This window comes from Lagopus muta, chromosome 7 (genome assembly GCF_023343835.1).
Source record: "Lagopus muta isolate bLagMut1 chromosome 7, bLagMut1 primary, whole genome shotgun sequence".
Classification (NCBI taxonomy): Eukaryota; Metazoa; Chordata; class Aves; order Galliformes; family Phasianidae; genus Lagopus; species Lagopus muta.
Genome location: NC_064439.1, coordinates 39,177,159 through 39,199,344, shown reverse-complemented (window position 1 = coordinate 39,199,344; position 22,186 = coordinate 39,177,159). Strand labels below are relative to the sequence as shown.

Sequence of the window (22,186 nt, the reverse complement as noted above, 5' to 3'; positions counted from 1 at the left end):
ACAGCTAGAGGCACAGCAGCGTAAGAAACCAATACAAAATTTTTGTGCAGGAGATCTGCTATACACAACCAGAAGTCAGAGAGGAAAAATCCCTTGTAGTCCAGTCCTGTGCTCATCTTTTCCAAGACAACATGACAAGGTCCCTGTCTTCACCTAGCCAACTAGTCAACTTCTCCCTAGCCAGCAATGGCCTTTACTTCCTCCTCTTTGTCTAATCTTTTCCAGCATTTTTGCTCCTTGGCTTTTCTTTCTGGTAACACTGACATTAGACATCTGAATAAATAATAATTAAAACTGACTTCCACTGGAGTGAAATTTTGCTGTGAGAAATGCTTTTTCCACCACAGAGGTGTAAGTTGCTTGCCAGGCCACAATTTTGTTTGGCAAAATAGAGGAATTAAAAAATAAACACCAGGTAGTCAGATTTGCAGTGGTTACCTGTCTCCCAAACATTATACCTCTCAGAACGACAGAATATTGTTTGGATTTATTCTGCACATAGTATTTTCCACCAACTGCTTGTGGCCTGAAATGCCATGGATCAGCATCAGGGCCAGAAGTCCTCTGACATAGCAGAACTACAGGCATGTTAAGGCACATGTCTGACTGTGCCTTGTTTATTTTGCAGATTGGCAGTTTAAACAAGAGTCCATACAAGAGATGGGCATTTGATTCAGATCTAACCACTTGAAACATTTCTAAAGCCACACTTCAGTGAATCACAATACCTCCCACTACCCAAAAGCTTTAAACGTTTGTGTCTAAAAACAGTCAGAAGGTTTACCTTTCACAATCAAGACTGATACAAGCCTACAGTGCCATAAATCAGCTCTTCTATAAGCAATAGCAGTTCAGTGGTGAATCACTGGAATGCAGTGACTAACCTCTGGTGGAAACTAGAACTTGTTGCCTTACTAGCAATTTTCTTTCTTACATCATGAACACCAGGAACAAAATAAATCTGGCTTAAGTGGATATTAAGGAGAAAGAAGAGCTACAGTACTGATCTTTTACAAGAATAGCTTGAAAGAAAAGACTGTGATTATCAGGTGAAAGAGTACAATCCTTTTTTATTGTTCCATTTTCTGCTAAGAAATGACTAGTCGCTACTTAGGTCAAGTATTTCAAGGTTTTCCTAGAATAGCTTTTGTCCACTCTTTAAAGCTGTAAGATGTACAAAAACAGTACAAAAATTCTTACTCGGATGTACAAGAAATATCAAGACAAAAGAATGCAAGAACAATGTACAGAGTAGATCTGGATGACAGTCATTCCAAAGGCAAAATTATTACAGACTATTATCTAGTTGTCTGGAGGAGCCACGGACCAGCTGGCTGTGATGTTCTGCTCAAAGTTAAACACAGACAGGAAACCGCATGTCTGATACTGTAAAAATCGTTTGTCTTCCTGCCATGGCTAACCAGGCAAGCAACCCAAAGGGGCTGTTTTCATTTAAAAGAAACACTAATCCACAACAATAAAAAAAGGAATGACAAAGCCTCAATTCTCCCCACTCCCAAACGGAGCTAATGCATGTGTTTGTGAATGAACTGGAAACGTTACAAACTGAAGCTGTGTGCTACTTTAATTTTTATATGTAGTTATTCACTTTCTACATGAATGTGAATGTGAGTGCAGGGCACAGCTTCCATGAGTCACCACACATGACACAGAATGAAAATCTTCACTACAAAGAGTGAAAGGAATCAGGATAAAAAAGGTAAGGATTTCATTTACACTACAGAGCCTTTTAGTCTGATCTGGAAGTGTGTAAGGCAGCTTCAGAGTAGAGGGGAATGAAGGCAGTTGGTGCTGAATTTACAGAATGGTTCTTGTAAACACACACAAGATTTGCATTTGTCAGAGTGATTACATTAAGCTTATACGGTTCCAGGAGAAACAGTTATAGTATGAGTAATTTTTAACAAATTAGCCAAGATCCACAAGGGTGAGGCTAGCTTTGCACAAAAACTCTAGACAGTTTACACAAAGTAAGGTCCTTTCAGTATGAACACTTTCTCTTTGATACAATCAAGGCAGTTTGTTACAACTAGGTCCTGGGTCTACCAAATCAATATCAATATTTGCCCCAAATCCTTCAAAGTCCACCTGAGCAAAACACGGCCAGATGGTCAGGAAACAGCAGTAAGGCTGTCCGGATTTTGGTTAAACCCGGGCAAGAGATGAGGTAGAGTTGAGAAGGTAGTACCAGACATTGACAGGCCAGGCCAACGTGCACAAAGACCTTTTAGTGAGCTCTAGGCACATCTAACCTAGAGTAACTGTACAGCCTTCTTGGAAGGAAAGGAAGAAGGGGGAAAAGCCACTCATGCACACATTACTTTGTGCTGCAGTAAGCATTAGGTAGCATATCCACCAGTGAAGGAAACTGCACATATTCACAGAAATTCACCATAGAACAAGGAAGTGGGGAGAGGCAGTCACCAAAGCTGCCTTTAAATTTGCATCCTATAAATTACTCAACAGTACCTGCCTAGATGGAGGACACATCATGAGAAAAGAAGTTCTTGAAGAGGCTACAGATTAAGTGTTTTTATAACTTGTTACATTTGGGTGTGTCACCAACACAATTCTGAGCACCTTGTTCTTATCATTCAAGTGACTTTCTAGTGCCATGTGCTGAGATGAATATCTGAACTGCTTCCAAAGGAACATTACCTGGCAAAAAGAAATACGTCCAGAAAGCACAAAGGAAAGGCTGAGATTTTGCAGCCTCACAAGAGGCCAGAAAGTCTCCAGCCACCTGGAAGGTTCCCTCCACAAAAGGCAATTCCAAAGATCACTGGATTTAATGTCATATTTCATATCACGTGCCAGGCAGAGCCCAAGAATGAAGAGCAAATTATTAAACTCACCTGCAGAAAAAATAAGAACATCGTTGCACTCTTCACCTGTACAGGAGCACATGAACATCAGCCCCCCATCATCCTTCTTCTCCTTCATCACACACTGCTCTGAGCTGGAGTCATCCAACATGTGACCATACAGTCTCTTCTGGGGATCGTGGCAGATTGTTTCTAATGTCACATTCTCATCGTTCCGTCTCCTAGGAGGAAAGAGGAAAAACTGAAATCAAAAGAAGCATATTTAAGAAAGGAAGCAGACTGGGTCATCCCCGCCCAATATTTGCCTCGTTTGAGAGCTCAGAGGGGATCTGCATAGAATTATTGTCAGTTTTTCTCCTGCTCTCCTGAACGGGGAAATTTTGGTCATGCTTGGCCTATTCCACACTGGGGCATTTGTACAACGGTTCTGATCCTCCTGGGTCACATCACCACTAAGCTCCAAGGACAGCCTCTGAACGTCTCACCCAAAATTACCCAAGCTAAGGCTCAATGACCTGCCTGCTGTGAACTTCAGAACATACTTTTGGTTTTTGTGGTCACTGCGCAGACAGCAAAAATCCGTGGGGAATTATGATAAAAACTGAATGATGCCCTCAAAATCTGAGGAATTTCTAGTGAGGCAGGATTTTTGGTTTTGTTTTTGAGGCCTGCAATCCACACAGCTTTGGCACTGAAGGAGTTACTTACTTGCAGAATGTTGTTTGTGAAAAACAAAACTGGTGCAAACCAGAGTGACCTCACTGTCAGGGAAATATTTACAGCTGATAATCTGGCCCAGATCCCTGCGTTTTGTCTTGGTCCACAGGTTTTACTTCACTGACACAAGGCTTAGAGGGAAAGAGCACTTCAAACACAGCTCTCACCTCATGTACCTTTTGGCTAAACCGGCATGAAAACGCCAAGTGTGTCTTCTACAGCACTACAGTCACTTTGGAAGGCAATCACAGACAACGAACACGTACTCAAGGAGCCCCCAACAAATACAAAAGCATGCCAGACCAATTCTGCAATTCAAGCATCTGCATCCAATTATGTTCAACATCTCTTCAACTCATTGGATGTAACTGCTCTCTCAATAAGTTTCTTAATCACCTAAGTGGTTCAAATCATATTTCTATACCAGCAGCGATGTTGCAAATATTCAGTTCTGTTCCATTTTTCCACTCAGGAACACATCAAGACTGCTGCTAGTTCTCTTTGGCTTACCATTAATGGAAGGATAATAACCCAGATTTTAGAATGGAGGGTGAGTTTAGAGTCAACAACAAATATTTTCATTTTCACATGTTCAGTCTTTCTTTGGTCACTTATATATGCTGTACAAAAAGCAAAAGATAGCAGACAGACTGTGTACACATAGTTTTTCTTTCCAATTATGGGAATGCATTTCCACCATATGTGGCAAACAGGGGTGATATGATAAGAGTAAAACTAGTTTACTGTGAAATTTGATGGAGAACTGCAGTGGTGCTGGCTGAAAAATTTTTCTCTCAGTTTCAGACCTGTTTCTCACACTAAGTAATGTGGATAGGTGCAGTAAAATGTTTTGAGCAATAATATGCCTCATTTGCAATAAGAGAACACACTGGAATACAACTACTTTAAACAAACAAAAAAAAAAAATTAAAAATTGGTAGAATATTTCATAACAGAATTGTTGTTAACTTCAAACAACTTTCAGTATGCTGAATAAAGATACAAGTTGGAAGAGATAAATGTGAGCCTGAAGAAACAGCAAAGTGATTTAGAATATTTGAGCAACTCAGAAAAGGGCTAAGTAATGACAAATGAGTCTGTGCTCCCTTCCCCACCCGTACCATGAAATCACTTACCATACAGCAGCACAGACTTCGTTATTCTTCTCACAGATAGAAGTGATGTTGCAGTTGCTCTTGCACTGATATTGGTTTGAGCATGTTGTTGCTTTAATGTCACAGAACTTGCATAGTTTGGGTAATTGCAGTCCATTTTCCCTAAATCTGTCTATGGGTGACATATTTCCAGGAAAAGGGGAAGAAAAAAAAACAGAAGGAAACTCAGTAATGGTACATTATCAGATTGTGCCAATGCTCATTATAAAGATTACCTTTTCACCAGCAGGCAACACTCCCTCACACCTTAAATTAGACAACCTCTAATACTGTGCAACTACCAATTTTCTTTCTAAGAGGATAAGTGCCACACTGTCAAGAATGGGATGATCAAAGTGAATTGGAAATATCAAGTCGATGTCTAAGACTTCAGAGGATGCAAAGGCTTCTCTGCAATTTGCAGAATGAAGCTTAATCCAAGGCCACTTTGTACCCAAAGAACTACTCAGCAGTCATGCATTTGCATTATTCACAAGCAGCGTATTGGCCCCTCACGTGAACATACTGCATCACCGTCTGTTTGCCAAAGTAACTGGGGAGACCATGGTGGGAATGCACATCAGGTGAGTGTCATCATTATGACATGCATCATGATGGATTTTGCAGGACTGTCTTCACCAACCTGAGACACAGCCCAAGTGTCATTCCTAATCTCACTGCTGTTCGCAAAGAAGAAACACAGAGCTGGAACTTGCTGTCAGTCTAAGTTAGATGGTATGTCAGATGTTATGGGTGAAACTCATGCTGGAAATGCAGCAGGGCATCCATGCAGCTCATGTGAGCTGCTGTGGGTGTGTTCCTGGGCTGACTCCAGGGGTCTTAACTGGAGCTAATACGCAGTGACAGGCTCTCCTGTAGAATTCTACATGACCCAACAGCTCTTTCTACATTCACGCACTGAGGAGTTACTTGTGCAATTTCTCTATAGACAATATACACAATGTAAGGTCTTCTCACTAGAAATGTTTTTCAGTTTGTTTGTTTTTTCTTTTTTTTTTTTTTTTTTTTTTTTTTGCACTCAAGGCAATCTGTTACAGTTAGTTCCTTGTCTACCAGATATGACCAAACCTATATTACTATTTGCCCTATCTCTTCAAATCCCACCGAAGCAAGGGTTGGCCAGACTGATAGGGATTAGTAGTCAGGCTGTCTGGCTTTTGACTAAGCCAGGGGAAGAGATGAGGTAGAGGTGAAGAGGTAGCACCAAATATGGACAGCCCAGGCCAAGTAGAGTGAGGACCTTCTAGATTGCTCCTGGCACACCTGTTGCAGTTTTGCAGACTGAACTTGTTAGCCTTCTTGGAAGGCTGATAAATAAGATGCACAAGTGTCTTGCAAATTTATACACCTTTGCCTTAGCACTTCCATGCACCATGTTTCCTGGATTTGGTAATAGCATCCCAACCCTTTCTTATCTCAGATAGTATGGATTATATTATATCCTCTTCAGGGGAACATGCAGTTTATGAGGAGTGTGCAGAGGGCCATACACATTTAGAAGCATGTTTGCAAGAATTTGAGGAGTCCATAGCCAGCCTGCACAAGACCAGATTCTGCTTAAGGAAACTTACAATTGTGGGATGCAGATGGAAAAAAAGAATAAAATCAAGTGTGTGCATGCATACATGCGTATTATCGATGAGCAGCATGAGGAATGCTGGCACTGTATACATCTCCTCAGCCTTTACTACACTTGTGGCTCTCAATGCAGACACTCATTAAGCAGCGTGGGAATAGTTCATGTACCTGCATCACTGATTATACATGGTTTTAAATGGTTAAATTGAACGTACAAACATGCCTGTGAGCTGAAGTAAGTAATAACTAAGCTGTAGTAGCATAAATAGCATATACACAAGTGAAGGTAACTCTGTTCTTAATTCACAGAAGAATCTCAAAACAAGAAAATGCAGAAAGGCAGCAACAACAAAAATGATTATTTTAAGTACAAATATTATTAAGTTACTCAGGATTGACTCTAAATATTGGTTTTGTCTTGTTTGTGTTCTATAACTTGTTACATTTGGGTGTGTCACCAACACAATTCTGAGCACCTTGTTCTTATCATTCAAGTGACTTTCTATGCAATGTGCTGAGATGAATATCTGAACTGTTTCCAAAGGAACATTACCTGGCAAAAAGAAATACATCCAGAAAGCACAAAGGAAAGGCTGAGATTTTGCAGCCTCACAAGAGGCCAGAAAGTCTCCAGCCACCTGGAAGGTTTCCTCCACAAAAGGCAATTCCAAAGATCACTGGATTTAATGTCACATTTCATATCACGTGCCAGGCAGAGCCCAAGAATGAAGAGCAAATTATTAAACTCACCTGCAGAAAAAATAAGAACATCGTTGCACTCTTCACCTGTACAGGAGCACATGAACATCAGTCCCCCATCATCCTTCTTCTCCTTCATCACACACTGCTCTGAGCTGGAGTCATCCAACATGTGACCATACAGTCTCTTCTGGGGATCGTGGCAGATTGTTTCTAATGTCACATTCTCATCGTTCCGTCTCCTAGGAGGGAAGAGGAAAAACTGAAATCAAAAGAAGCATATTTAAGAAAGGAAGCAGACTGGGTCATCCCTGCCCAATATTTGCCTCGTTTGAGAGCTCAGAGGGGATCTGCATAGAATATTGTCAGTTTTTCTCCTGCTCTCCTGAACGGGGAAATTTTGGTCATGCTTGGGCTGCTCCACACTGGGGCATTTGTACAACGGTTCTGATCCTCCTGGGTCACATCACCACAAAGCTCCAAGGACAGCCTCTGAACGTCTCACCCAAAATTACCCAAGCTAAGGCTCAATGACCTGCCTGCAGTGAACTTCAGAACATACTTTTGGTTTTTGTGGTCACTGCGCAGACAGCAAAAATCCGTGGGGAATTATGATAAAAACTGAATGATGCCCTCAAAATCTGAGGAATTTCTAGTGAGGCAGGATTTTTGGTTTTGTTTTTGAGGCCTGCAATCCACACAGCTTTGGCACTGAAGGAGTTACTTACTTGCAGAATGTTGTTTGTGAAAAACAAAACTGGTGCAAACCAGAGTGACCTCACTGTCAGGGAAATATTTACAGCTGATAATCTGGCCCAGATCCCTGCGTTTTGTCTTGGTCCACAGGTTTTACTTCACTGACACAAGGCTTAGAGGGAAAGAGCGCTTCAAACACAGCTCTCACCTCATGTACCTTTTGGCTAAACCGGCATGAAAACGCCAAGTGTGTCTTCTACAGCACTACAGTCACTTTGGAAGGCAATCACAGACAATGAACACGTACTCAAGGAGCCCCCAACAAATACAAAAGCATGCCAGACCAATTCTGCAATTCAAGCATCTGCATCCAATTATGTTCAACATCTCTGCAAGTCAATGGATGTAACTGCTCTCTCAATAAGTTTCTTAATCACCTAACTGGTTCAAATCATATTTCTATACCAGCAGCGATGTTGCAAATATTCAGTTCTGCTCCATTTTTCCACTCAGGAACACATCAAGACTGCTGCTAGTTCTCTTTGGCTTACCATTAATGGAAGGATAATAACCCAGATTTTAGAATGGAGGGTGAGTTTAGAGTCAACAACAAATATTTTCATTTTCACATGTTCAGTCTTTCTTTGGTCACTTATATATGCTGTACAAAAAGCAAAAGATAGCAGACAGACTGTGTACACATAGTTTTTCTTTCCAATTATGGGAATGCATTTCCACCATATGTGGCAAACAGGGGTGATATGATAAGAGTAAAACTAGTTTACTGTGAAATTTGATGGAGAACTGCAGTGGTGCTGGCTGAAAAATTTTTCTCTCAGTTTCAGACCTGTTTCTCACACTAAGTAATGTGGATAGGTGCAGTAAAATGTTTTGAGCAATAATATGCCTCATTTGCAATAAGAGAACACACTGGAATACAACTACTTTAAACAAACAAACAAAAAAATTAAAAATTGGTAGAATATTTCATAACAGAATTGTTGTTAACTTCAAACAACTTTCAGTATGCTGAATAAAGATACAAGTTGGAAGAGATAAATGTGAGCCTGAAGAAACAGCAAAGTGATTTAGAATATTTGAGCAACTCAGAAAAGGGCTAAGTAATGACAAATGAGTCTGTGAGCCCTTTCCCACCTGTACCATGAAATCACTTACCATACAGCAGCACAGACTTCGTTATTCTTCTCACAGATAGAAGTGATGTTGCAGTTGCTCTTGCACTGATATTGGTTTGAGCATGTTGTTGCTTTAATGTCACAGAACTTGCATAGTTTGGGTAATTGCAGTCCATTTTCCCTAAATCTGTCTATGGGTGACATATTTCCAGGAAAAGGGGAAGAAAAAAAAACAGAAGGAAACTCAGTAATGGTACATTATCAGATTGTGCCAATGCTCATTATAAAGATTACCTTTTCACCAGCAGGCAACACTCCCTCACACCTTAAATTAGACAACCTCTAATACTGTGCAACTACCAATTTTCTTTCTAAGAGGATAAGTGCCACACTGTCAAGAATGGGATGATCAAAGTGAATTGGAAATATCAAGTCGATGTCTAAGACTTCAGAGGATGCAAAGGCTTCTCTGCAATTTGCAGAATGAAGCTTAATCCAAGGCCACTTTGTACCCAAAGAACTACTCAGCAGTCATGCATTTGCATTATTCACAAGCAGCGTATTGGCCCCTCACGTGAATATACTGCATCACCGTCTGTTTGCCAAAGTAACTGGGGAGACCATGGTGGGAATGCACATCAGGTGAGTGTCATCATTATGACATGCGTCATGATGGATTTTGCAGGACTGTCTTCACCAACCTGAGGCACAGCCCAAGTGTCATTCCTAATCTCACTGCTGTTCGCAAAGAAGAAACACAGAGCTGGAACTTGCTGTCAGTCTAAGTTAGATGGTATGTCAGATGTTATGGGTGAAACTCATGCTGGAAATGCAGCAGGGCATCCATGCAGCTCATGTGAGCTGCTGTGGGTGTGTTCCTGGGCTGACTCCAGGGGTCTTAACTGGAGCTAATACGCAGTGACAGCCTCTCCTGTAGAATTCTACATGACCCAACAGCTCTTTCTACATTCACGCACTGAGGAGTTACTTGTGCAATTTCTCTACAGACAATATACACAATGTAAGGTCTTCTCACTAGAAATGTTTTTCAGTTTTTTTTTTTTTTTTCCACTCAAGGCAATCTGTTACAGTTAGTTCCTTGTCTACCAGATATGACCAAACCTATATTACTATTTGCCCTATCTCTTCAAATCCCACCGAAGCAAGGGTTGGCCAGACTGATAGGGATTAGTAGTCAGGCTGTCTGGCTTTTGACTAAGCCAGGGGAAGAGATGAGGTAGAGGTGAAGAGGTAGCACCAAATATGGACAGCCCAGGCCAAGTAGAGTGAGGACCTTCTAGATTGCTCCTGGCACACCTGTTGCAGTTTTGCAGACTGAACTTGTTAGCCTTCTTGGAAGGCTGATAAATAAGATGCACAAGTGTCTTGCAAATTTATACACCTTTGCCTTAGCACTTCCATGCACCATGTTTCCTGGATTAAGTAATAGCATCCCAACCCTTTCTTATCTCAGATAGTATGGATTATATTATATCCTCTTCAGGGGAACATGCAGTTTATGAGGAGTGTGCAGAGGGCCATACACATTTAGAAGCATGTTTGCAAAAATTTGAGGAGTCCATAGCCAGCCTGCACAAGACCAGATTCTGCTTAAGGAAACTTACAATTGTGGGATGCAGATGGAAAAAAAGAATAAAATCAAGTGTGTGCATGCATACATGCGTATTATCGATGAGCAGCATGAGGAATGCTGGCACTGTATACATCTCCTCAGCCTTTACTACACTTGTGGCTCTCAATGCAGACACTCATTAAGCAGCGTGGGAACAGTTCATGTACCTGCATCACTGATTATACATGGTTTTAAATGGTTAAATTGAACGTACAAACATGCCTGTGAGCTGAAGTAAGTAATAACTAAGCTGTAGTAGCATAAATAGCATATACACAAGTGAAGGTAACTCTGTTCTTAATTCACAGAAGAATCTCAAAACAAGAAAATGCAGAAAGGCAGCAACAACAAAAATGATTATTTTAAGTACAAATATTATTAAGTTACTCAGGATTGACTCTAAATATTGGTTTTGTCTTGTTTGTGTTCTATAACTTGTTACATTTGGGTGTGTCACCAACACAATTCTGAGCACCTTGTTCTTATCATTCAAGTGACTTTCTAGTGCCATGTGCTGAGATGAATATCTGAACTGTTTCCAAAGGAACATTACCCAGCAAAAAGAAATACGTCCAGAAAGCACAAAGGAAAGGCTGAGATTTTGCAGCCTCACAAGAGGCCAGAAAGTCTCCAGCAACCTGGAAGGTTCCCTCCACAAAAGGCAATTCCAAAGATCACTGGATTTAATGTCACATTTCATATCACGTGCCAGGCAGAGCCCAAGAATGAAGAGCAAATTATTAAACTCACCTGCAGAAAAAATAAGAACATCGTTGCACTCTTCACCTGTACAGGAGCACATGAACATCAGCCCCCCATCATCCTTCTTCTCCTTCATCACACACTGCTCTGAGCTGGAGTCATCCAACATGTGACCATACAGTCTCTTCTGGGGATCGTGGCAGATTGTTTCTAATGTCACATTCTCATCGTTCCGTCTCCTAGGAGGAAAGAGGAAAAACTGAAATCAAAAGAAACATATTTAAGAAAGGAAGCAGACTGGGTCATCCCTGCCCAATATTTGCCTCGTTTGAGAGCTCAGAGGGGATCTGCATAGAATTATTGTCAGTTTTTCTCCTGCTCTCCTGAACGGGGAAATTTTGGTCATGCTTGGGCTGCTCCACACTGGGGCATTTGTACAACGGTTCTGATCCTCCTGGGTCACATCACCACAAAGCTCCAAGGACAGCCTCTGAACGTCTCACCCAAAATTACCCAAGCTAAGGCTCAATGACCTGCCTGCAGTGAACTTCAGAACATACTTTTGGTTTTTGTGGTCACTGCGCAGACAGCAAAAATCCGTGGGGAATTATGATAAAAACTGAATGATGCCCTCAAAATCTGAGGAATTTCTAGTGAGGCAGGATTTTTGGTTTTGTTTTTGAGGCCTGCAATCCACACAGCTTTGGCACTGAAGGAGTTACTTACTTGCAGAATGTTGTTTGTGAAAAACAAAACTGGTGCAAACCAGAGTGACCTCACTGTCAGGGAAATATTTACAGCTGATAATCTGGCCCAGATCCCTGCGTTTTGTCTTGGTCCACAGGTTTTACTTCACTGACACAAGGCTTAGAGGGAAAGAGCGCTTCAAACACAGCTCTCACCTCATGTACCTTTTGGCTAAACCGGCATGAAAACGCCAAGTGTGTCTTCTACAGCACTACAGTCACTTTGGAAGGCAATCACAGACAATGAACACGTACTCAAGGAGCCCCCAACAAATACAAAAGCATGCCAGACCAATTCTGCATTTCAAGCATCTGCATCCAATTACGTTCAACATCTCTGCAAGTCAATGGATGTAACTGCTCTCTCAATAAGTTTCTTAATCACCTAACTGGTTCAAATCATATTTCTATACCAGCAGCGATGTTGCAAATATTCAGTTCTGTTCCATTTTTCCACTCAGGAACACATCAAGACTGCTGCTAGTTCTCTTTGGCTTACCATAAATGGAAGGTTAAAAACCCAGATTTTAGAATGGAGGGTGAGTTTAGAGTCAACAACAAATATTTTCATTTTCACACGTTCAGTCTTTCTTTGGTCACCTATGCTATATAAAAAACAAAAGACAGCAGACACTGTATAAACATAGGAACATTTTTTCCAATTAAGTGAATGCATTTCCACCTGCACATGGTAAACAAAGGTGGATATGATTTTTATAAATAATCTAGCTTACTGTTAAATGGGAGGGAGCTGGAACTGAACTGCTTCAAATAAACAAAGTGAACAAAATCACTAAAACATTTTATATCAGAATTCTTAACTTCAAGCAACTCTCAATATGCTGAGTGAAAATAACAGCTAGAAGTGGTATAGATGAGTCCATTGAAATAGTATAGAAATTAAGAATATCTAAGCAACTCAGAAAAGGGCTAAGTAATGACAAATGAGTCTGTGCTCCCTTCCCCACCCGTACCATGAAATCACTTACCATACAGCAGCACAGACTTCGTTATTCTTCTCACAGATGGAAGTGATGTTGCAGTTGCTCTTGCACTGATATTGGTTTGAGCATGTTGTTGCTTTAATGTCACAGAATTTGCATAGCCTGGGCAATTGCAGTCCATTTTCCTTGCTTCTATCTACAGGTGACATATATCCAGGAAAAGGGGAAAAAAAACAAAACAGAGGGAAACTCAGTAATGGTACATTATCAGATTGTGCCAATGCTCATTATAAAGATTACCTTTTCACCAACAGGCAACACTCCCTCACACCTTAAATTAGACAACCTCTAATACTGTGCAACTACCAATTTTCTTTCTAAGAGGATAAGTGCCACACTGTCAAGAATGGGATGATCAAAGTGAATTGGAAATATCAAGTCGATGTCTAAGACTTCAGAGGATGCAAAGGCTTCTCTGCAATTTGCAGAATGAAGCTTAATCCAAGGCCACTTTGTACCCAAAGAACTACTCAGCAGTCATGCATTTGCATTATTCACAAGCAGCGTATTGGCCCCTCACGTGAATATACTGCATCACCGTCTGTTTGCCAAAGTAACTGGGGAGACCATGGTGGGAATGCACATCAGGTGAGTGTCATCATTATGACATGCGTCATGATGGATTTTGCAGGACTGTCTTCACCAACCTGAGGCACAGCCCAAGTGTCATTCCTAATCTCACTGCTGTTCGCAAAGAAGAAACACAGAGCTGGAACTTGCTGTCAGTCTAAGTTAGATGGTATGTCAGATGTTATGGGTGAAACTCATGCTGGAAATGCAGCAGGGCATCCATGCAGCTCATGTGAGCTGCTGTGGGTGTGTTCCTGGGCTGACTCCAGGGGTCTTAACTGGGGCTAATACGCAGTGACAGGCTCTCCTGTAGAATTCTACATGACCCAACAGCTCTTTCTACATTCACGCACTGAAGAGATACCTGCTTACTGGTTGCAGAAGTCTTAGCACCCTCCATCTGCTTCAGTGTATAAGCAGTAAAGGAGTTGTTATTTATCCAAGTTTCATGAATTTCACGAAACATATTTTTAGTTCAAAAGATATTTTAAAAAGCTAGCATGAGTCTAAGGAACTGAAAATGCCAACTCAAACTGTGTTCTGAATTTAACATGAATATGCAACTTTATCTGAAGTGGAGTACACTATTTACAACAGTTTCATTCTGACTCACTTTGCAATGTATTTGGACAAGTAGGCTAAATCACTCTATGTCGATCCTAAGCTTCATGTATCACAGCTCTTTTCTTAAAGCCATGTCTGTGTTACAATCGCGTTCATATTGCTCTCTATGGGCTAATGTTGCTAGTCAACCAACAATAAGCAATCAGGGATTTGTAATGTATCCCTCTCTCCGCTACTCGCAGAGAAATCATTTTTTTCCTTCTACAACTTCACTCTTCACTACCGTTAGAATGCTTTCTTACAGAAATCAAATACACACATTTTTTTCCTTGAATAAAAAGATGGCTTCTTGATAGCATTTCAGTGGATTTCTGAGCCATTGTGAGGGACTGGAAGAAAAGTCTTTCATCCTCACCCAAATAATTCTTCTCATCACCAGTATGTTTTGATACTGACCTCAAACTCAGATCTTACTTGCCACTGAAAGCACAGACAAATTCCCAATGATTTTAATCACAGAATTGCATGGATTGGAAGGGACCTCAAGAGATCATGGAGTCCAACTCCCCTGCTAAAGCAGGCTCCCTACAGTAGGTTGAACAGGTAGGTGTTCAGACAAATCTTGAATAATTCCATAGGAGACCCCACAACATCACTGAGCATCCTGTTTCAGAGCTCGGTCACCCTTACTGTAACAAAACTCTTCCACATGTTTGTATGGAAATTCTTATGTTTAAGGTTTAGGCCATTGCTCCTTGTCCTATCACTACACACCACCGAGAAGAGCCTGGCCTCATCCATTCACTTCCCACCTCCCTTTAGATATTCATAAACATTAATCAGATCCTTCCTCAGTCTTTTTCCCCCAGGCTGAACAGACCCAGGTTACTCAGCCTGTCCTCGTAAGGGAGATGCTCCAGGCCCTTTATCAGCTTCGTGGTCCTCCACTGGACTCCTTCTAGGAGATTCCTGTCTTTTTTGAACTCTGGGGAGCCCAGAACTGGACACAGTATTCTAAATGTGGCCTCATCAGGGCAGAGTAGAGGAAAGAGGATCACCTCCCTCAACCTGCTGTCTACACTCTTTTTAATGCACCTCAGGGTACCACTGGCCTTCTTCACCACAAGGGCACACTGCTGGCTCATAGTCAACCTGTTGCCCACCAGAACACCCAGGTTCTTTTCTGCAGAGCTCCTCTCCAGGAGGTCATCCTCCAACTTGTACTGGTGCACGCAGTTATTCCTCCCCACGTGCACTGCTCTACACTTGCTTTTGTTACACCTCATCAGGTTCCTGCCTGCCCAACTCTCCAGTTTGTCTCATGGTATCAGAAGCTGCTACACAGAGGTGAGGGTTATGATGCGCTCAGTGGGAGCACTCATTAGGGTGGAGAATGCTGGCAGTATGTTACAAGCTGGCTGAATTTTAAGCCTGAGGTAAACATTTATTTTCCATGATCACTTGTGTTGCAACAACTCCCAGAAGCCAGGCAAAATAACAAAGCCTCATTAAAGTTGGTGGGGCAGGATCTTAAAAGGTCTAGTATCTAGTGCTCTATACAATATATACTAACATCCTTTTGGTAAACTGCTCCTTTTTCTGGGATGGCACCTCTTATTTACCAAACACTGAAGAGAAAATAATAGCTGTATTAACTTTTTTAGGCTACAGTAATGATCGAAGCACTCTGACAATGGGGTACTGTTCCTCCACTCACTGAGGGACAATCTATATTCCTAAAGATTCAGACAAGTAACATGGATAAACATGAAGGAGATACTGTTTTTACCAATGGGCCACAGAGATAAAAGTAACCTAGCTGAGTTCACACAGGAAACCTGTGGCATGGTGCAAGGTAGGTGACAGCACAGGGGAAAGACATTCACTGCTCAAACTACAGATTTCAGCAGCACTGACATAGCTTTCAGCTCGGAGTTTGAAAGGCTCCATATTTCACTGGACAGCTGAACTACAACAGTATCTCTGACACAGACATGACCTACCCCTCTTCAGCCTCCTCAAGGCTAGAGCCAAAGACTATGGACAGAAGGTCCTCACCTAGACCAGCTCAAGCATATTGCGTATACTGAGAGAGAGGGTCGTTCCTGTGCTGTTCCCACCCATGTCCGGTCTGCCAAGTCTCACCCACTGGAACAAACAGCTGGAAATATGCTTGGACCTCTTCCCAAGGAGAGATCTCCAAACCAGGCAGCTTGATTTAAAAAACAAAAATAAACATCCACACAGGGAGCAGCAATTCCCTGCAGACGCAAACACTGCGTTTCTAAGTTAGAGCTGTGTAGGCTTTAATTCAGAAGACTGAACTAGCAGAAGATTGGGTAGTCAGTCAGTTTCTTTCTAAACAGGTTACATTAATGGCAAAAGCCAATGGAGTTGCAGGACTTTCATAACTGAATGGACTTGAATTTTTTCCCAAATATTCTTGTAATAGAGTCTGACCATACAGCGCTTCTGTTTTCACTCCCCTGGCAGTTCATGGGATTCGTTATTTTACACAAACAAATCAGATGCACTTCAGCATATGATTTGAAGAGGGACTGCAGTTTACTTCCCAAATTCTTTTCACATTCCTGTAGCAGGTGTTGGCGTACTGTACACTGCTACAACTTGGCCTTGCCCCCTCTGACAACCCATTAACTCCCAAACTAATTGGGTTAAGGACACATTTGACCGTTCCCTATCAGATAATATTAGTCTGCTTCTAAGTCACACAAATCCAGACCTTCCCGTAATCAATGCATCTTTCCTGGAGAATGGCAAGTTGCTATGGCTCTTCCATAGATAAATTTACTCAATAATTCCCCAGTGGTCCTACAAGCAATGAGTAGCTCATGACCAGCAAGATTACTCCCCTTCTGGTAGCTCACCGAAAGTTAATTTGGTAGTTAACTTGAATCTTTGAAACTGCTTGACTACCCAGTCACCCACTTTATATGACAGGAACCAACTCCTCAAAACTTTCTCCTGTTTAGAAAAGTAAAATTGCATTAACGCTGTGGACAGAAGCAGTCTTTCATTTTTCTGTAAAAAAAAAAACAACCAAAAACTACAACAACAACAACAGCAAAAAAAACCCACAACCAACAAAAAAAAAGAACAACAAAAAATGTGTGGATATAATGGGAAAGTCAACAGAAAAAACACAGATTTGCACGTCTGAAGGACAACATTCTAAAATGCCTCTTATGTGAGCTTTTTTCATCTACTCTCTAATGTTAGTTTCCTTGTTTTTACTTCTTATTTTGACTACTGCAGGAAGTCTAATTCTAGCTTTCCTTGCTTCTTTGTCCACAAAGAGAACTCAAAAAAGGCAGCAGTTTCTTGGCTATGAAGATTTCAGCTGATCACTATAAACCAGTCATCATGGTTAAAATGCACAGAACATGTAAGCTAAACCTGGGCTGGACATTACAGAAGAGACACCAGAGTGGCCACAGAGAAAATATCAACACCGTGACTTCTGCTGGAGCCAGACTTGTGGGACAATACTTTTACTTCATGGTTCACTTCTTTCTTTTGACTTCTCTGGCTCTTATGAACAGTATGCCTCACCTAAAGTCTACTGAGTATCTTCAAGTTGTTTGCTTTGCACCTCTTGTTCACAGACCTGTAAATCTCATTGAGACCTCAGTCAATAGTTTACAATCTTCTTATTTTTACTGATTTTTGGGATGAGAACTCATTTGCTATGAAGGAATTCCAGCTAGTAGCTGAGGTTTCATTTAAGATTTCACTCCACTACATCGTGGAAACCTGCATGGAGAAGGATGTCCTTATCAAAAAGAGCAGAAGCAAGCTGTCCTTATTCCACCAAAAAGAACAACTCCATAGCCTTGTGTCTCAATAGCTGAATAGCAGAGGAGTAGTTCCAAAGAATCCAAAATGTATTAACCTTCTCATTCAACACATGGAGACTAAGCTTTTCGAGGAACAATACTATATACAACATTTTTTTCTGTTTTGCCTACCACTTCCAGTACATAACCTATAACCTCAGCAGACATTCAAAACAAATGGGACCACCACCAGAACCACAAAAAACAAAGTGCTGTTGCAAAACCATTCTTTGTATTCCAAAAAAGCCTTTTAAGTATTGATGATTCAAGTGTACAAGGGAGAAGGTGTCAAGGAAAAAGAGTGATCTGAGCTTTCTTTTTCATGCCTGGAAACATCCTGATGACTATTCTTAATTATACTGGTTATGTTCAGTGCAGTAGTATGAGGAGGAAAAGAGATTATCATAATCAATTTTAAAGATTCAAAAATCATGAGTCACAAAAAATCACAGGACAAGCCAGAGAAATTACAGAAATAAAATAAGTTTCAAAGAAAAAAAACACACCCAAAAACAAACAATAAAAACCAAACCTCCTGGGTTCTACTTCACCATTGCTGCACTCTTAAAGTGCATTTGAGTAATTGTTTGGAAACCTTGGCCACAAAGGGTTGGAAACTTACTAACTTACAAAATCAAAAGGTAAAAAAAACCCCACAACAGTACATTCCAGGAGCCTGATCTTCAAGAAAAATATCTGCTACTGTATGACTCACAATAAAATCACAGGATTTGGCAACACTGCAGAGCATCAGGTAACTTCCATTGCAACACACAGGGGTAACCCATGAAGCAAGTATTTTCAAGTTTTCAGCTACAGTTGACACTTTTGAGTTTAATGCCAACATTAATTGAAATGAGTATGAACTCATACAGTTCATAGTCTTGGATCATATTTTGGGCTATGATCCTTAATCTCAGCTATAATTTAGGCGAGTGGGACTGCCATAGGAACAATTTTGTGACTGTTTCTATTAATAGCAATGATGATCAGCATGTTAAGACGGCTTCCTTAAAGCTAAATACGAACTATCTTTTACATGCAACTCAAATATATCAGAGCAAAGCTGGCTCCACAAATGTTAAATTCACTATATTTAACTGTTCCCGTGATAGGACTCCAGAAAACCATGCTCCTCTCTGCATTATCCTGTATCACAGATGGTCACAAATCACTGAAGTCAGCTTGGTCTGACCCTAGCAAGTCAACCCCTTTTCTTTCTTAAGGTTCTTCACCTTTTAGGTTTCCTTTTGATCCTCAGCCTTCCAGCCTAGCACAGCAGTTCTCTTAGTTGATGTCTAAATACATACATTTCTGTGATAAATGCACTTGTTTGCAAAATGGTTGGGACTATTGTGTTGCCTTTCTGTCTGATCAAGCCTAGTCGAGGCTCTGTGAAGAACAAAGACCAAAATAATGTCATTTTTATTAATACCACTTCATGAATTAATTGGCAGAGATGCCCATCATAGCTTTTCCCTATTAGGTAAAGGGTCTTGCCTATCACATGAAAAAAAAAAGTCACGCCAATCAGATGGTAACAGTATAACTGTTAATGCAGGGATACACACGTTCACCCAACTGTCTCATGATCCATTCTATCACAAAGCAGCTACTATGAGATGGGGGAGACCACTCAGCTAGAGCCCAAAGGCCTTCCAATGGTGCACATGGACTGCAGACTCTGCTCTTCACTTATACCTGAGAAGTCTGCTAGAAACTGTTCTGATGAGCTAGGTCTACCCAGAATAGTGCAGTCACCCCCTGTTCACCAAAGGAAGGCCAAAGTAGAAGAGCTGGCTCACTACAGGAAGGCCATTGGGTGGGCTACATTTAAATGTGGAAACCACTATTTCCAACCCACAGATCCATAAGGAGCAAGAAGGGCATGCACAGAGGGAGAAGGCAAAAGGAAAAGGAACAGGAGTTAGAAAACTTCATTGTGCCTGGCTTTTAGCAGAATGTGGAACTGCCAAAACCCTGCTTTAGGGATTGCTGTAGGCACTGACATGGAAACAGAATCATATCCAGCAGAAGTGAGGGGGTGGGACACAACTGGAGAAAATAAGGCAGAGAACAGAACATTAAGCTGGAGATCCTGAGGATAAAAATCATTGTAGTATTTAATGCACTAAAATAATACTATTTTTATCCACTACTTCCAAAATGAGCTAACAATGGCAGTTTTAATCATGGGTTAGGCTCCTCTCACTCATACAAGGAATGGTAGTGAGCTGCCTGCCTCAATCACGTGTCAGAACTGAGCGATCTGTCTTCACTGAAATGACTCCTGACTGACATTAGTTCAGGTGCAGAGACTCTAGCTCAGCACTTACAACGAGATGTGATCGTACTCTGAAAACAGACAGCAAGAATAACACTGTTGTGATGCTTTGACTAATGACCTAGGTTTTTACCTGCAGATTTTAACTCGCTGTTCTCTTTTGCATTTTCTGACCACTGTCTAGCACTCCATGGTAGCCTACAATAGGCAGAACAAATGAATACTGTCTTCAGGCAAAAAGGCTGAAAAAATTATCTAAATGATGACTTCCCATAGGGCACTCAAAGGGATGTTTCATCTTCTTCTGATTTTAACCCGCAGCCTCCCTAACACAGCCAGTAAGCAGCATGAAGCACTGGAAAATGATGTGTGATATAACATGAAGATCAATTTATTCAGCTATGACTACAGGGTCTAGTTTTCCTGCATAATGCATTAAGTTTGGAATTTACTGGAAGCTGTCTTTGGTGGTTAACTCCTTCTGTGACTTCAGATATCAAGGACAGCAATGCTCATCTGGTTCAGAAGACTGGGAAAAAGAGCTTCCCTGCTTTGTTAAAACAAGAATGATCCATAGTTCAGGACTGACCTTTGCATAGCTAATTCTGACCTCATGCTAATTCTGCATATCCTGCAACTTCACCTCCTTTGAAACTCTGTTTGCAAAGTAAAAGCTGCCATTACTTCACTTGAAACAGAGCTGAAAAAGTATAAACACTTTGGATTCATACAAATATTTTTCCAACTTAGATGCTCTGAAAATAGACAGTAGGCATTCAAGTATTAAATAGTTCTTTCTGTAACGCAGAAAAACAGAAAATATTTTTCATGACAGAGGAGCTTGTGGGGCAAATCCCACAGTATTTACATGTACATGATTAAGAATACTTCTGGTTCAGAAAAACACAAATGCCTCCACGCCCAACTGCAGATCCTCACCACAACAAAAACATGCTTCAGAACCTTCTAACTAGCTTGAATGGAGTTTCTGAATCTATTCTACCTCTCTCTCCAACTATTTAATTAGTCTGTTTACAGAAACATGCTTCTCTGCAGTCCTGCCCCCTCAACAGTCACACTGCCATCAATAAACTACTTGAAAATATGACGGAGATTTTCAATCTTCATAACAGCTTTAGGGTAGCTGAATCATTTCTCTTGAAAAAGCACAAATTCCTTCCAAAAGCTTAGTTTCTGGTTTTTTTTTGTCCTTCTTTCTTTTACTACAAGAGACATGAGGAACGTCCACTTGGAAGCCGTTCAACTCTATTTTCAAGCATCTATTTATTTAATTTCCAGTTTCCAACAGGGAAATTTGAGGGTTTAGCTAGTACATGTGGGACAGCATTTCTGGACATTTTCTAATAATATTGTCACCAAGTTACCTCAACTAATCAAAGTATTCTGCAGAAACAGGTTCCTCAGTTTATTTGCAAACCCACTGAGTGGGCTCAGTGCCCCATACAAACTGAAAAATCCATGAGATTATTAAAGAAGAAAAAAAATAAGAAAAGCATTGTATTCTTAAGGTATCAACACTGCTTATCTAAAGAAATTACTAGCAGTAATGAATGTCTGTTTCGTGATAACTGCTAAGTGCAAAGTTACAAGCTTCCTTCTGTATCATATTGCCAAATTCTGCCTTCGTTCCCATGGGGAATTGCTGTTGTTGTACCTGTGACTTCCACAGTAGGTCGACACATCGGCACAGTCCTTCCTCTCCCTTGTAGACAACTTCCATGCCTCCTCCTTGCTGCAGCACTAAAGCAGGCAGCCCTTAGCTCCCACAGAACAGTGTGGAACCAAAGCCACACAGAAATCAGAAATAGTAACATATATGTTCAGCCAAGCACTCAGAACTGACACTCCTACGGGGCCTTAGTCATAGTTAGTATCTGGCCTTGTCACATTTAACTTTACAAATGGCTTCAAACAACTAAGGGCTGGCCTGGCATCCTCACAACACCACATCAGATTAA

The 22,186-nt window shown here is 41.0% G+C and overlaps 1 protein-coding gene across 9 annotated transcripts in view; it reads right to left on the bottom strand.

Annotated features, from left to right (window-relative positions):
• TGFBR2 (transforming growth factor beta receptor 2) overlaps positions 1 to 22,186 on the bottom strand; it is an 83,435-nt gene that overhangs the window by 40,407 nt on the left and 20,842 nt on the right. For 4 of the 9 annotated variants that reach the window (XR_007378052.1, XM_048950635.1, XM_048950636.1 and 1 more), the window contains 6 exons: positions 12,918 to 13,068; positions 11,231 to 11,421; positions 8,888 to 9,038; positions 7,067 to 7,257; positions 4,700 to 4,850; positions 2,877 to 3,067 (listed from right to left, as the gene is read on the bottom strand). Coding sequence is in view for 8 of the 9 variants with exons in the window: in XM_048950635.1 (XP_048806592.1) it covers positions 2,877 to 3,067; positions 4,700 to 4,850; positions 7,067 to 7,257; positions 8,888 to 9,038; positions 11,231 to 11,421; positions 12,918 to 13,068 (1,026 nt within the window). In the remaining variant the exon portion in view is untranslated. The remainder of the gene's footprint in view (positions 1 to 2,876; positions 3,068 to 4,699; positions 4,851 to 7,066; positions 7,258 to 8,887; positions 9,039 to 11,230; positions 11,422 to 12,917; positions 13,069 to 22,186) is intronic. The other 5 variants (XM_048950638.1, XM_048950642.1, XM_048950639.1 and 2 more) reach the window with 5 other exon arrangements.